Source organism: Saimiri boliviensis, chromosome 11, assembly GCF_048565385.1.
Source record: "Saimiri boliviensis isolate mSaiBol1 chromosome 11, mSaiBol1.pri, whole genome shotgun sequence".
NCBI lineage: Eukaryota > Metazoa > Chordata > Mammalia > Primates > Cebidae > Saimiri > Saimiri boliviensis.
Window position 1 is genome coordinate 72241155 of NC_133459.1, and position 16428 is coordinate 72257582.

A 16428-nucleotide genomic window follows, 5' to 3' on the forward strand; every position below is an offset into this window, starting at 1 on the left:
ATCTAATGCACTCATGGCAAAGAACTACCTCTATCTTACTTAGAAAACAAGTGTAAAGCAATGACCAAATGACATATCTTAAAAATGAAATTTTAAATATAGTAAGTATATAAATCTCACATAACTGGCAAATAAAAGCATCTATGTATGAAATTTGTCAATAGATTTTACAAGGCTTTCACAAGTGTTCAGTTTATGGTTTGGAAAATGGTTGATTCTCTCTGTAGTTTGGCCCAGGATAATGAACACAACACTGCACTTATGATGAGATACCACTGATATGAGTTTTGCAAGTAGTACTACATGCTGAGATATGGGACAACATTTGAAATTACTTTAGAGATATAACTGGCACTTTAGTATAGTAGAATTATAAATATGTATTTGTTTTATTGGAAAAATATGAATATAGAACTTAATCATAAACATCCAGTGTTTATTAACTCAAATACATATGCTAAATGAAATGTGAAAAATTGAAGAGATTTTCCTCAACTTTTAAAAGTCAAAGCCTCAGTTATTTAGTATTATTTTTTAATTAGAAAGTATTGAGCAAATATGTCAAGGCTAGCTTAAACTAGACTTATCCAAACTTAAATATTAGGCTTAACAATGGATTTAAGATGTAGGTTCTTTCTCATACCGCGTTGACAACTACAAGCTATTTTGACAACTGCTATAACAGTCTTTTCCTATGTTTCTACTAAATGCAACAACAACCGTGACCTTCTCTTTTCTGATTAGTATTGGGGGTGAGAGGCAGGAATCTTTGTCAGGGAGCTTACAGTCCAGAATTTGTTGAGTGCCAGCTCATATTAAGGTGTTGTTCTGGATGCATCAAATACAAGACATTATTTAATCTATACTCATATATAGATTGTTGTCATATCATGTGTGCTGAATAATATTAACTCTGGTGCATAATAAGCGAAGGATTAGAAACAAGGCATTGGGAGTTGTCAAATCACATGATGAGTAAATCTTGGAATGTGATTTGTGTCAAGGTCTGCCTGACGCCATAGATAATGCTCTTCTTATCATACCCTGATTACAAAAACAGGATTTAGGTCCCAATTTATTCACTGATGTTTTGGAAGCATTATAGATAAAAAGCATAGTTAAAAAAAGGTGTATAGCCAAGAATGAATGAGCACCATAGAACGTTTAGGAAAAGTGAGAAAAAATATTGTCTTGACCATGTTATCTGAGTTGAATAAGAAAGATATGTGAGGCCAAGACAGGCAGATCACAAGGTCAGGAGATGGAGACCATCCTGGCCAACATGGTGAAACCCTATCTCTACTAAAAACACAAAAATTTGCTGGGCGTGGTGACGCATGCCTGTAATCCCAGCTACTTAGCAGGCTGAGGTGGGAGAATCACTCGAACCAGAAAGTCAGAGGTTGCAGTGAGCCGATATCGCACCACTGTACTCCAGCCTGGCCAGAAAACGTCAAAAAAAAAAAAAAAATACTGTGTAAATTAATGTAAGAATTTTAGAATACTACAAACATGGTTTTAAATACAGCTTCTTCTATTCATAAGCTGTATATCCATGAATATGATTTTTAATCTCCTTAAGCCTCATTTGCATCTACAAAATGAGGTGAATAATAATTACCACACAGAATATTTTTTAAATAATGTAAATTAAATACTTAGTACAGGGCCTAACACATAGTAAGCATTGAATAATTGGAAATTTCTATTATCATGATTGATTGGATAAATAAGGACAGTTTGAAGGACAGAAGACTATATCGTAAAATGAGAGTAACAAATAGCTATTAAAAGTTAGAAAGAGTGAAAGATTTTATGAAGAGGATGAATTCAAAATTAAACATGTAAAATATTAGAATAATTTAAGATGATACCATAATCTGAAATATAGCTTTTAATGATTTTGATTGAAAGAGATTTGAAGAATTTTGAGACTAGAGTATTCGAAGGCTCATTAAAATGGCTGTCAAATTTACTGAGGATAATAATGAGGCATTTTGAGAAAGAAAGACTAATAGCCTGGTGCCGCTGCCATTAAAGAAGCTACAGAATGTCCCAGTAGCCAGAAGTGATTACAAGGAAGCTGAGGAGAGGATTTTCCAGTCTAGAATGATGTTTCTCCAAGAACTAGGGGCCTCTTATGTTAATGGCAACTGAGTATTTGCCGAAGTTTTAGATTCCCTGACTCTACCCTTTATCAAATGATTCAGAATCTCTGAAGATGTCTTCCAAGAACCTGAATGTTTAACAGGCTCCCCAGCAAAAACTATGCATAATAAAAATGATACATCCAAAGTTTGAAAACTATGCTTCTAGAAAGATACCTGAGTTGCACTGAGAACTCCTTGCCTGAGGTGATATTAATGAAGGAATGAGGAATATGAGAACAGAAAATAAGCAATAGGTATGGTCTACAGAAAGTCAAGAGAACTAAAAACAGAATAATCTGCTTTTGTCTGATTTCATCAAGGAAGATAGCATAATCTGGGAGAAAACAAGTCAGTTGTTTTCAGGGCATAGTTCTGTGGATTTTCTTTTCTTTGGAATAACATGTTGGATGAAAGAAAAGAATAGTGTGCTGAGAATATAAACTGTCTTACTCGCTCATCCACCACATTTTAAAGGTAGTTGGGAAGATCAAGCATTGTATGAAATGACATTTAAATGAGTATCTAGAGCATTATAGGTTCTAAATAAATGTTAGAATCTCATTTCTCACCCTTATTTATTTCTCTTATAATATAAAGATCATTTCTGTGATAAACAATTATGTTATGCTGCCTGACATCAGCCTTTCTCTAAACCCGTAGATAGCTAGGAGACTGTATACAATGCCCAAAAAGGAATATTTCACATTAATGCTAGAGTCAAAGATAAGGATCACTGTTGTAAACACAGTTTTTCATTTGCTAACCATTTTCTTTATGGCATTCCTGGTAGATGCTAATTTCATTCATTGTAAGAGATTTTTTACCACATAATGCACTATTGCTCTATCAGCTCAAATACACAATCTTCCTGGCATAGCTTTTACCCACAATATAATAAGCAGCAATATAGTACTAAACATAAGACAGAAAGAGCTAAATAATTATCCTGCTTATGCCAATTTATAGCAGCTTTGGAATGGTAGTTTGATATAGGAAAGAATGAAAATGGAAATAGAATGTTCTTTCATCTTTCGCTATAAAGCTGCATTCACTCATAACTGTGGACATTTGTTTAGGTAATGGATTGGCAACAGGAAGAAATGAAGAAAAAGAGAAGGCAGGAGGAGAAGGAAAGACAGAAATGGCACCTTAGAGTACCATTGTCTGATTACGTCCTCCTCTGTGCTGCCTCTAATCTTTATCAACATAATAGCACTTACTACATGGTGTTGTTTTTATCCATTTGTAGGTCTATCTTCCCACTAGTATATGTGTTCACTAAAGACAGCTTTTTTTCTTATTTAGCCTTATTTGTATTTGTATTTATTTGTGAAACAAACTAATAACTTAGTGCTTACCGTATGCCAGAAATGCTTCTACATATCTGTTTGTGCATCAGCTCAAATAATCCTAATGGTGTATATGTAAAGTGCTTTAACACAGTGTCTGACACATGGCGATCCCTCAAAAAAGTTAGTTAACATTTAATCATTATTGTTTATGTTAACAACACTCTGAAGTAAGTGTTGCAATTGCCATGTTATACCTGAAGAAAATGAGGCTAATCAAATTAAACTGGCTTGAACTAGATTAAAGAATTTGTATGACTTACCTAGGATAGTATCCATCTTTATTTGATTTCAAAATGTATCATATTCATAATCTTGAATATCAATATTATACAACCTCAGAGGAATAAGGAGGCATGAATCAGACTTATCTTTGAAGAAATTTTATTTTCCCATGGCACTTCACAATTTTACTGTATCCTATGTATTAGAAGTACTCCTGGGGATAGGAATAGAAAAATAGACTTTTAAAAATCCACCACCCATAAAATACATGTGACCCTTCCGTAGTTTTGGAAAAACCTATGGAAGTGATGGCTCTCCACATGTGGCTTAAAATGTTTTCAATTAAATTATTTTGTTTCAATAGTTTTTTATCATAATAAATTTTAAGACTATGTTTCAATAATTTCATTGTCAATCCAACTTTTTATCTGTTCAATCTATAACATTTAGAACTATGAGAATATTCCAGAAAAGTTATAATTTTTAAGCACTAGGACTTACCAACATAATCCAAAACAACGTATATTTTTCTCATTTTTAATCTGTTTTTGGCATCAAGTTGATACATCTTGGTCAGTAATTACAGTGCCTCACTTTAAAATTGACTAGGTTTAATGATGTACAAAAAATGGTTGAAAGAATACCCTGTTCCATTAAAAAGTCATAATATAGAGAGAATATGGGAAAAGAAAGGTTTTCTGAATTATACCTTTTTGTATCTTTTCTCTCTGAAAATTTCTTCTAAGGCCAGTTGCATTCCACTATACTTGTCCCTCAATGAAATATCTTGTAAAAATATTTTTAGAACTATAGCCAACTATGAAATTTGGCTATTATTATATGAATAGCCCCAGAAACTTTTCAAGCTGATCTTATTTAAGAGGAGTAGACCTTTTTTATCAAAGTACTCAGTAGGATATTGAAGGGGAAATGTCATCTTATAATTAAGATAAAATGAAAATATTATTTGGCATTTTTGGGTAATTTATTTTGCCAATTAGCCACAAAACAAAACAAAAATGAGAATCATTAACAAACACCCAATCATCAAATAAAAAAAAAGAAAAGAAAAACCCAAAATTCAAAACCAAAAAGGAAACAAAAAGGAAAAAAAGAAATCATAATGCCCTGAGACAGTTTACTTCTCTAATTCTTTTCTTGTTTGTCCAAGTAAAACTAGTTATGAACCACCGTTTTATAGGAATATCTTGTGAAATAATTGAGAAGCAACTTGACCTCAATCTCTCTCTGTCTCTCTCTCTGTCTCCCCCTGTTGTTCTGCCTCTCCATCTCTAGCTCTCTTTCTATCATTTTCTCTTCCCCCTTCTTCCTCTCATCTTCTCTCCCATTCATACCTCCATGATTCCTTTCTACTTTCCTGTCCCTCTTTTCAAGAGCAAAACAAAACAAAACAAAACAAAACAAAAACAGTAAAAATAATCAGTACCAATGTCTTACTAGAAATAGCTATTATAGCAGCTTATGTTTATAAAGGCTTTACAAGCTCTAATTCATTTACACTTCACAACAATCATATAACAAATATTATGCTAATTTTATGATATTTAGCTATTCTTGCTGTATCTGTCATTCTAGCTCTAATTGTTTATTATATGAATGGCTGAATAAATGAATACACTTCTAATTATTAGTTTGAAGATTTGATTTGGAAGATATTGAATAAATATATTTCTGGATATTTCTTGGAGATATATATTAGAAATAGATCTTACTAATTATTTATCTGCTTCTATTGCTTGGAGGGATGGGTCAGGGAAGAATCCTCAGTGAATAGGCAAGACATTGCAACTAGCCATTTGAAACTTAAATGATCAGTTTGGAAAACTAGACTACCCATAAAATATTCTTACCTTCTTTCTATATTCTTGGCTTTCCCATAAGTTTTAATCAATGAACTAACTCTAAATGTATCTACCTGTTGGAATAACTTGGACAGCAGTGTGTTATTTTTTGACCAACTGTTCAAATGTTACATTTTAATAAGTTTCCACTTGTGGTTGTGTCAGATATTTTCTTGAAAGGATGAGGTCATGAAAAAGAAGTTTAATTGGATCACAAAACTGCACACTTTTCTGGGTAAAAGGTAAAGGCTAGGAAAGGAATTCATTATGCTACAAGAAAGAAAGTAACCTTTGCGTACAGAACTATCATTTTTAATGATTAAGGACAGCATTTACTATTAGAAATATATTCATAATAGTGGCTTTATTTTAATTAGGAACTTCCTTCATGCCCCAGCATGCACTATGAACTCATTAGGATATGTTAAGTTGCAGTGTGGCATGGCAGGTAATGAAAAATGTAAGGGGAAATTAAAAAATAAATTGAGCTTAGGGTATTAGAATACATAAGTGATGCTCAATTGGCAGTGAATTTGACATACACAGTTACTTTAGAAGAGGCAAAAGAAGAGAAAATGAAATTTCTCTCCTAGGAATGATTGCTTAAATATCTTGAATATTTTAATTACATGTTTCAAAACAGAAACGTTTGACTAGAAGTTAATGGGAAGTGAGAATTAGGATTCAAATATAGCCCCCAAAGTAACTCTTGTTTTAAAAATGTACATTCCAGTTATTAAAGTTGAGCTAAAAATTGTACTATTAAAATCACACTTGACTGCCAAACATTACAGGAGTCTATTCTCTGTTGATTCATTTTGTTGACATTAATAGAAGTTGCATGAGTTCAAGGAGGATATAATTCAAGAAGGGAACAAAAGCAACAAGCAGAAGCTCAGTTTAAAGCAAGGAACTCTTTAGGACTCTCTAGTGAGTCACATATGGATGGTAAAGTCTAGTTTAAGATTCAGTTAGCTGAGGAATAATTGTTGAATAAAGAGTCATTAATCTTCATTGAATCTTATTTATATAAACAGTAAACCTTCACTAAGTGCTTTTCTTTTTAAAAAATAAAGCAATAGACACTGGCATCTTGTATTTTCTGTTTATCCATGTTCATTTGCTTTGCAAAGCTGGTCAGAGTATTAGATATCAGGACTAACACTACAGTGAACTTCAGGGTTTTATCTAGTATATATGTTTCCAGGACTGATGCATTCAAAGGATCCAGGAATTAATGAATTGTTTATATCAAGAAGACTCTGAAACAACCTGAAGTGAGCCTTAAGAACAGAGGTGGGAGGGCCGGGCGCGGTGGCTCAAGCCTGTAATCCCAGCACTTTGGGAGGCCGAGGCGTGTGGATCACGAGGTCGAGAGATCGAGACCATCCTGGTCAACATGGTGAAACCCCGTCTCTACTAAAAATACAAAAAACTAGCTGGGCATGGTGGCGCGTGCCTGTAATCCCAGCTACTTAGGAGGCTGAGGCAGGAGAATTGCCTGAGCCCAGGAGGCGGAGTTTGCAGTGAGCCGAGACCGCGCCATTGCACTCCAGCCTGGGTAACAAGAGCGAAACTCCGTCTCAAAAAAAAAAAAAGAACAGAGGTGGGGCATATAACAGGTGTTTAGTACGTATTGTGCCAGACTTACTGAATGGATCGTCAAAGTTAGATCACAAAATTAGAAAGCAATTGAGTTTGCCTTCTCAAATAAAGTGATTTTCATCTCAACTTTGACCTTCCCTCTGCCCCTTTGGAATTTTCATTCTTGGAATAGCTCCACTGTTGAAAATGTAGTAGTATTAAAAGTTTGAGAGATCAAGTTTAAATAAGAGACTTTCATGTGCAGTTCTGTGTTGTATGTATAATTTGAATTTTTCAGGGCACCTTGATGAATAAAAATTATGTATACATAGAAAACAGACATCTGAAAGTAAACTCATTTCACCCATATCTAAAATCTCACGTAATATCTATGGAGAAATTCAGGAAAATCTCTCCAAAAACAAAAGGGTGGAAGTACCATGTGATAAGATATTGGAAAAAAGAATATAATCCCAATGTATTACAGCTTCTGCCTGAAGCAAAGTTCTCTTGTACACTCTGACTGGGTCAGATTTCACAGATAAAGGTCTAAACTCTGGTAGGGTACTGTGATATAGTCCCAGGTGAGAAGTGGAGTGATTCTATTAATGAAATCCTTGCCTTTGTTTGAACAAAGACCGTTGCCCCAGGAGGGCCCTAGAGAGCCACAGGTAGCCTTTCAAAAGGAATGTAAAGCTAAAATTCTCGACCTCTTGAGGTCCTTGGTGCTCCTAGGACATTTTTCAGTAGAAATGAGATCATATCCTTGGCCTCACAGGTCAATTTCCAGCTGCCTTCTGCCTATTTAAATCTCCAGCAGCTTTAGAGAGATAGCATAGTCTTTGGTGAGTGAGCCAAAGTCTCATATCACTTGTAAAGTACTTACACTTGAAAGGTACTATAAATTCAGAACATTATCATCAAGGCACCAAGTTAAGAACATCAAAAGCTATTGGAATTTTAAAATAGAAAAAGAAAAAGTGCTATTCTCCAGGGTACTGCTAAAAAGAGAAAGGCTCTAAATCCAGGGTCATTGAAGAACCTCAGTGAAATGCTTTAATTAGAAACGGCAAGCCTAGTGGTTTGTTTTCACAGCCATGGGAATATAATATTCTCAAACTTTTTTACCCTCCCACCCTTCTTGCTTTCTGTGTTTCCCTGCAGCAAAGCACATAAAGACGCTTGCTAATGTTGGGAAACACACCTCAACTTGCTTTGGAATGCCTTTTGTAGAAGTAAAATAAACTCCAGTGTTAATAAATGTTCATAATATAAGCAGAGAGTTTAGAATTTCATGAAAGATAGTTAAGATTTAACTCACTTCTATCAGCAGTTTTTCCCAGGTCAAAGAATACTGCAATCAAAATCATTTCTGATGAAAATGCCACTTTTAAATGTCTACTTATAATAAAATGAGCTTTCTTATAAATGATATCATTATTTATGGGATGGCCATAACTTCACTGCTTCACAAAATAACATGGTTCTTAAAAATGTGTGGTCTTTGCCCCCAGCCAAGCTTTTAAACCCTCAGAGCCAAATATATTATGGATGTCTTGGAAGAACGTAAACTAGGTACTTGGAACACACTTGGAAATGCATTCACAGGTCACAGAGGTCTTCTTTGTGGCTAAGACTTCAGCTAGTAGAGGTGTTCAGCAGAGCTGAACTCTGCCTTTCAAGCTAGGCAGATTGGATTTTTCTCTTGAAGTTTGTAGGAAATCAGTGTCCATAAATAAAAAGGAAAAGAAAACTGTCACTGGAAACTGAGAATGTTGGTGGACAATGATTCAGAAGCTCTGAGCTGCTTTGGCTTTTCTTCCCTGGTCTTTCTATTATCCAGCAAATGAAACACACTATAAAAGCACAAGAAAGAAAACAAAGTATTGGGTTGGGGGAGGATAGAGAGGCCTTCCCATCACAAGAAACACTATGTAACTTGCAGCCTAAGCAAAACAGGGAAGGATGCACATTCTTTTGAGCTAACCATAATGAACTTAATGGCAAATACTGAAAGAAGAAAAAGTTTTGGAGCTCCTATGTAGCAATAAACCCCTGGGAAAATTAGTTTTACAATATGTATGTCCAGTATTATATAGCAGTACCTGTTATGTTTTGATGTTTTCAAAGTGGAAAAAATCATTTCATCAGCATGGTAATCCTTGAAAGCCTCATTTTTATAGTTAAACCAGGATTCAAACTCTATCCTGATTCTGGCTTTTAAGTAGTTTGTTCTTTTTTTTCCAACTTAAGTGAATTATTTAACCTCTTTAAGCTTCAATTTCTTCAACTATAAAATGAGTAAAATAATATATATGACAATATGCATGATATTGTGCTGTGGTGAGGAATAAATAAGGTTAAGTGCTTACTACAGTATCTGGCATGTGATATGTAAACAAAAAAATGGTTATTGCACTGTTGTTACCATTGCCAACTTCACTGTGAATGTACAACTTTCGTTTTGAAGTATAACTCTTCAGATTATTTTAGCATCATTTTTATTGAGGCTCAGAAAATGATACCTCAAAATGAAGGCTTTACAAGCAACTTCAGAGGCAAAAGTTTCTCTCTGATCTTCTCCTGCCCTCCTGTCTCTGGCTCCTCATTTTCCCCAGAGGACAGTCATAGAAACTAAAATCCCTCTCCCCTCAAGGCAGGTCATAGAAACGAAAACCTGTTTTCTCCAAAGCCAGCCATAAAACCTAAAAATATTACAGTAACCACAACCCCCCCAACATTTCTATGTAAAAACTGGACATAAATAATCTGACCTATCTTGTTTGTTGTTAGATTATAAAAGACTCCCATTCCAAAGAGAGCCCTGCCTCTTACCTAGAAGGAAGGAATGCTTCACAGAGGCCAAGAAGGATAGGCCTTTCTGGATTTCCATACTCCTACTAGCATTAGATCATACTCTTCCTTTCCAATCATATTTTTACATGGCTGTCCCTACTTTGTTTTACCTAAGCATAAAAATGAGTTGTCCCTGTATCTTTGGGCCTTCATTCTGAAGGCTCTTATGTCTTGCGTCTCTTGCGCCTTGTGAAACTATGATCAAATTTATTTTATGCCTTTTCTTCTATTAATATACCTTTCGTCAGTTGATTTCAGCAAACCTTCAGGGAGACAAAGGGGAAGGTCTTTCTTGGCCCCTATAATTTCAAGCCATATTTGACTTTTCTTGACCTTTTATATTTGACAACCTGTACAATTTTCTGATTTTCATAATCAATTTTATATATGTATTATATAAGTATTCTGTACTTACAGTGACTCTCAAGTTCCTATATTATGTCTGATCTTTTTACTTATCTTTAAAAAGTGCCACTAAGTTTGCTATTGTGACATCTAGCAGCTGTCAGTGATTCCAGAGCAACTATTGGAATCATAGTGTTTAGGTCCGGTGATATCATTGCAATGTAAAACTACAGAATTTCCTTTCAGTTTTAATTCTTCATATAGAGGGTTCAAGATTCTTTCTGTAAATGCAAAATAGTCTTGGATAAAATACATTTCTGAGTTGATAGTAACAGGATTTGCATTTATAATTTTCAAATGAAAGACAATATGCTAAAGATGAATTTTGTGATCATTTGTAAAATATTTTTCAGCTCTGATGAAGCCTTCAGTAAAGTCAATTTAAAATACCGCACTGAAAACGGGCTGTCTCTACTTCATTTATGTTGCATTTGTGGAGGTGAGTACTTGAAACTTAGTACTTCTTAAACTGGTTATATATGCATATGGTCAGTGACTTGAGCTGCTTAGGTCTACAAAAGAATTCTGTTCATACTCAGTTTCCTCTTCTGCTTTGCCTTTTCAACCTTGGTAATCTCAGATTAGGCAGTAACTACCAGGCAGAATATTCCACTTGATTCTGCTTATATTTAAGCTTCATTGTGTTTCTACCGGAAACCAAGTCACTCAGTTTGCTTGGAAATCCAAAAACACTTTTCAATATTGGGCATGCCAGTCAGGGATTAACTTAAATTCAGAAGCACTTAAAGCATTCCCCAAAATATCACCAAGCAGTTGCTTTACAATATGCAACAAGAGTATGTGGAAAAGTGACAAATGCCAAAGATAAAATCTAAAAGTAAAGATTTGATCGACGTGAACATTAAGAGTTTAATTTTGCTTACCTTTCTTTTGTTTATTAATGTATTTCAAGTACTTTGAATGGTGCCTGGCATATAGTAGCCACTCAGAAAAGTTACTGAATTATTGAATGAACCATCAATATTTATTTTGTAAATCCAAACTAAATTCATTGAACTTAACTTCTTAAAATGGAACAGAAATGTATACGTGTCAACTCTAACCATATCCCTTCACCGTTTCTCCGGAAGAAAGCAAACAGACTCTGCTGAACAGATCGTTCTCTCAACTTTAAAGGTGCCTCCCCAACCTTGGTTATATCCTTTATGTATCTTCTATCTAAATAAGCTCTAGTGTTAATAATGTTCAGAGAAATCCTCTACAACTAGATTTTTTTTTAATTTAAGCTTATTCATTAATAGTTTATTACGGTGAATTTTGTGTTTATGTTTCAAAACCATCTGATGATGAGGGTACTAAATAAAAATCTAAGACAAAGAGTCAAAATACACATTTTATAAATGGAAAAGAAATGTCACCTAGTAAGTAAGGTTGTCAATTAATAGAAAACTTTACAAATGATCTGCAGAATATCAGCTTGACAATTTTATGCAGCTATATGGCATTTATCATTAAGTCAAAGAGTCTTAAACTCACCCCATCCCCACAATGATTTAACCTTTTTTCATTTTTATCTTTAAGGCAACAAATCACATATTCGAACCCTTATGTTAAAAGGGCTCCACCCATCTCGACTGACAAGAAATGGATTTACAGCCTTGCATTTAGCAGTTTATAAGGTATGACATTTTAATTCACATAAACACTGCGTTAGAACTATGGATAGTGTATATCTTTAGGCTTTTTTTTCATATTAGTAATCACTGAAAATTTTCAGTGACCAGAGGCATTACATTACTGAAGGACTTCTTTCTCTTTATTGAGAAGGTATCTTCTGTATACCAGACACATACTCTTTTTAATGCCTTCTGTATTTAACTCATTTAATTCTCACAAGAACCTCATAAGTGAATATGATTATTATCCCCAAGGTTACATGGTTAGCCAGGGGTTATCAAGGATTTAAGACAAGGCGGTCTATTTCTGTTGCCAGAGCTCCTCATGAGAACACCAGGCTGCCTCTGTGCAGAGAGAGATGAGATTGTATTTGAAGACAAAAGAAGCACATTGAAGTTGTATTTCTTTACTGCAAGTTTTTCTTAAAAAAACATTTTTGCTTCAGCTTTTTGTTTTCTTATATTAGCCCCTGGTTCCAAACTAACCTTATCACCTGATAGAATAATAAATATAATAGTGGATTGGACAACTGGGATACTTAGTGTTGTAAATGAACTTTGATATTTTTATAAATATAAATTTTTAAAACATGCAAATTATATAGTATGCATTGATCATTTTATAATTATAAGTTTCTACTTACTCTATTATGAGCTAAATATAGTAAGTTTAATATATTTAATCATTAAAATAACTGCATATTAGAGTTTATTTTACAGAAAATACAATTGAAGATTAAAGTTTGATACGTCATCAATATTAGAATAGTGATTAAAATCACGTATAGCTGGCTCATTACTTCCGGAATCTCATTTGTATATTGCATTTTTTTGTTTTTTTCTCATTTTCATGTGAATCTGTAACAGAATTTTATTTTAGTTTTGTGTGTGCAGGTGTGGGAGAAGGGTCAACTTTTTGCTTGTATTAGGAACCCCCTGCACTATATATCACTCCCACAACTGCTAGAGAGTTTGTCTTTGGGAGGGAAGAGGACCATGTTTTTCCATGATTCAGCTTCACAAATTCCTGTAATTCATATTACAAATACTCTAAATTTCCATCTCTTTTCATGTCCAGTCAATGCCTAGTCAATTTTTCTAATTCCTTCTGGGAGAAAGCCTTACTTAAGTGCTAAATTGTCTTTAATACCTGTTAATTACTCTGCTAAACTACAACGGAGTCTGAGTTTCCAGTGTAGGAAACAGCATCTGATGTTGACTTTTCTGCGGAAAGGCAGGAGGTGAAGTAGAAGAGCTCCAAGGAACAGGAAGGTGGTGATGGATAGCCATGGCACTGTATGAAACCATGAATTCTGAACCTCACCGTCTGGGAGATTTTTTCTGTATTAGTTCATTTTGCTAAGATTTAGCATGACACTGGCACACGAATGGGTTCTGAATGATTTACTGCTACAATATTCAGAAACTATATTTCTTCAACCTCTATTTATAATAACTCAGTTTTCATTTTTAGAGGTTTTTTTGCTCTATTTTTATGTTTTCTTCTCTTTTAGAGATGGGTACATAAAGTATAACTTTTTCATAACAAGTTTAAATGAATTTAGATTCTTAGGAAAAAAAGCAGACAAAAATTATTAAAAGGTCATAATAAAATGCATGGTTATTTTGCTAATTTCTTAACAAAGGTTAAAAAAATTGAAGTTACTATTTTATTTTATTTTAAACACGAAATCAATATAAAGTAGTCATTCATACTACCAGGCATTAAACTTGGTAACCATTAAACACGTTAAACTTACTTCTAATTATCCTTTGACAGAACTACTCCAATAATTATATAATTCATTTTGGGCTCCAGTTCCCTCCCCCCATATAGTATTAATAACTTTTTAATTTTCATATTATTTTAAACTTAAAAAAACAATTGCAAGAATAGTACAAGAAACTCCTGTATACACATTATCCAGATTCGTTAATTGTTTACATTTTGTCCCATTTTCATTATTCTGCTTTTTAAGAACAACTTGACAGTAAATTGTATACAACATGTCCTGTTGCTGCTTCAGTCTTCATTTCCTAAGAACAAGAATATTCACTTACATAACTCCAATGTGATAATAAAAAAAAACCAAGATATTAACGTTGATATAATCTATAGTTGAAATTCAAGTTTTATTGATTGTCCTAATTGTGTCATTTACGGATTTGTTTTTCTTGTCTAGGATAGGATTCATGCATTTTCAGTTTTCTTATTTCTGTAGTCTCCATTACTCTGAAATAATTTCTCAGCCTATCTTTGTATTTTTTAATCTTTATATTTTTCATGCATACCAGTTATTTATACATATTTCTTTGAATTTTTGGTATTGCAATTGAATTTTATTTTGGTCATAACACTAACAAAATGAATAATGCAACACTCTCATCCTTTTGTTCACTATATCAAATAGCTCTTTCAATTATATACCCTGGCATCAGAGTCTCACTCATTGTTAGAGGAAAGGGGTCCCAATGCAGGCACTAAGGGAAGGTTCTTGGATCTTGCCCAAGAAAGAATACAGGGTGAGTTTGCAGGAAAGTAAAAGAAGTTTATTAAGAAAGTAAAGTGATGAAAGGGCAGCTACTCCATAGACAGAGTAGAATGTTCCTGAAAGTAAGAGGAGGAGTACATCTACCCTTAGTACAACGCTTGTATATATGGGAGATGTGTTCTGCTACAAGCATTTGTGATAAAGTGTTCATTTTCTTAATTACTATATTTTGCAAGAATCAATATTATTATCTTTAAGGCAAAATTAGGAATGCTTTTGTTCTACAGGTATCAGGATATCTGGACACTCCCAAGTCTGGGTCTGTTCATTAAACATGATTAATTTGTTTTCTTAACCATAAACAATCTAGAGATTAAGAATGCCTCACTTTCTGAGAATGCAACCCAGTAAGTCTCAGCCTCATTTTCCTATTTTCCTAGCTCTCACTCAAAATGGAGTCGCTCTGGTTCGAATGTGTCTGGCATCATGACTTGGTATTTTCTAATCAATAGAGTAATCTCTGCTTGCATTAATAAAAGAGCAGCAGATATTTAGCTTTTTATGCCATGTGAATGATTAATCCGCATACTTTTTTGTTTTAGTCTTTTTGGGTTCTTCATAGGGTTTGATTTTATTGAAATATAATATATACCAAATACAATTATCAATTTTGAGTCTACAGTTGTTAACTTTTGAAAATGTATGTAATCATGTAACCATCATCACAATCATGTTATAGGACATTTCTATGATACCAAAAAAAAATCCCTCATGGCATTTTGCAGTCAGTCTCCTTCTCACTTGGTCTCTGAAAGCAACGTGTTTTCTATCACTATAGTTTTTTCTTTCCTAGAATTTTAAATAAATTTATCACATCTAGTATGTTTTCTTTTCCGTAGGGTTTCTTCCACTTGTCATAATGCTATTGGGATTCACCCATGTTGTATATTCAGTAATTAATGCTTTCACTGTGGACTTGTATTCCTTTATATGGATATACCACAATTTGTTTACCATTCATCTGCTAAGGGATTTTTTTTTCCAGATTTTTACCATTATAAACAAAGTTGTTTTGAACAGTCACACACAAGTATTTGTTTGAATGTTTTTATTTCTTCTGAGAAATACCTAAAAGTGGAATTGCTGCATCACATAGTAAGTGCATGCTTAATTTTATGAGAAACTAATGGCTGTTTACCAAACTAGTGAGTCCTCCCTATATTCCCATCATCAAGGTGTGAGAGTTGTATTTTTTCACATCCTTTCCAGCACTTGGTGTGATCAGTCGTTTTTGTTGTTGTTAGCATTTCTATTGGATGAATTTTAGTATTTCATTATAATTTTAACTTGCATTTGCCTGATGTCTAAAGAGGTTGAATAGGTTTTTGTTTTTTGTTAATGGTTTTTTGGTTTTTTTGAGACAGATTCTTGCTCTGTCGCCAGGTGCCAGGCTGGAGTGCAATGGTGCAGTCTTGGCTGGCTGCAACCTCTGCCTCCCGGGTTCAAGCAATTCTCCTGCCTCAGCCTCCCGAGTAGCTGGGACTACACGCATGCGCCACCATGCCCAGCTAATTTTTGTATTTTTAGTAGAAAGGGGGTTTCACCATGTTGGCCAGGATGGTCTTGATCTCTTGACCTCGTGATCCGCCCACCTTGGCCTCCCAAAGTGCTGGGATTACAGGCGAGAGCCACCGCGCCCGGCCCGAATAGGTTTTTATGTGCTTATTAGGCATTTTTTTATTTTTAATGTAGTGTCAGATCTTTTTCCCATTTGTAATTTTGTTTTTTGTTTTCTTGAATTGTAGGGGAACTTTATTCTATTACAATTTATTTTATTACAATTCTTTTCTTGAATCTACTTTTACAGA

General features: G+C 34.1%; 1 protein-coding gene across 14 annotated transcripts in view; it reads left to right on the top strand.

The window, feature by feature from the left end:
* Positions 1-16428, top strand: part of TNNI3K (TNNI3 interacting kinase) — a 323082-nt gene that overhangs the window by 28215 nt on the left and 278439 nt on the right. For 13 of the 14 annotated variants that reach the window (XR_012512449.1, XR_012512451.1, XR_012512453.1 and 10 more), the window contains 2 exons: positions 10785-10870; positions 11974-12071. Coding sequence is in view for 7 of the 14 variants with exons in the window: in XM_074381016.1 (XP_074237117.1) it covers positions 10785-10870; positions 11974-12071 (184 nt within the window). In the remaining 7 variants the exon portion in view is untranslated. Of the gene's footprint in view, positions 1-10784; positions 10871-11973; positions 12072-16428 lie in introns of those variants that run through there. The other variant, XM_074381020.1, reaches the window with a different exon arrangement.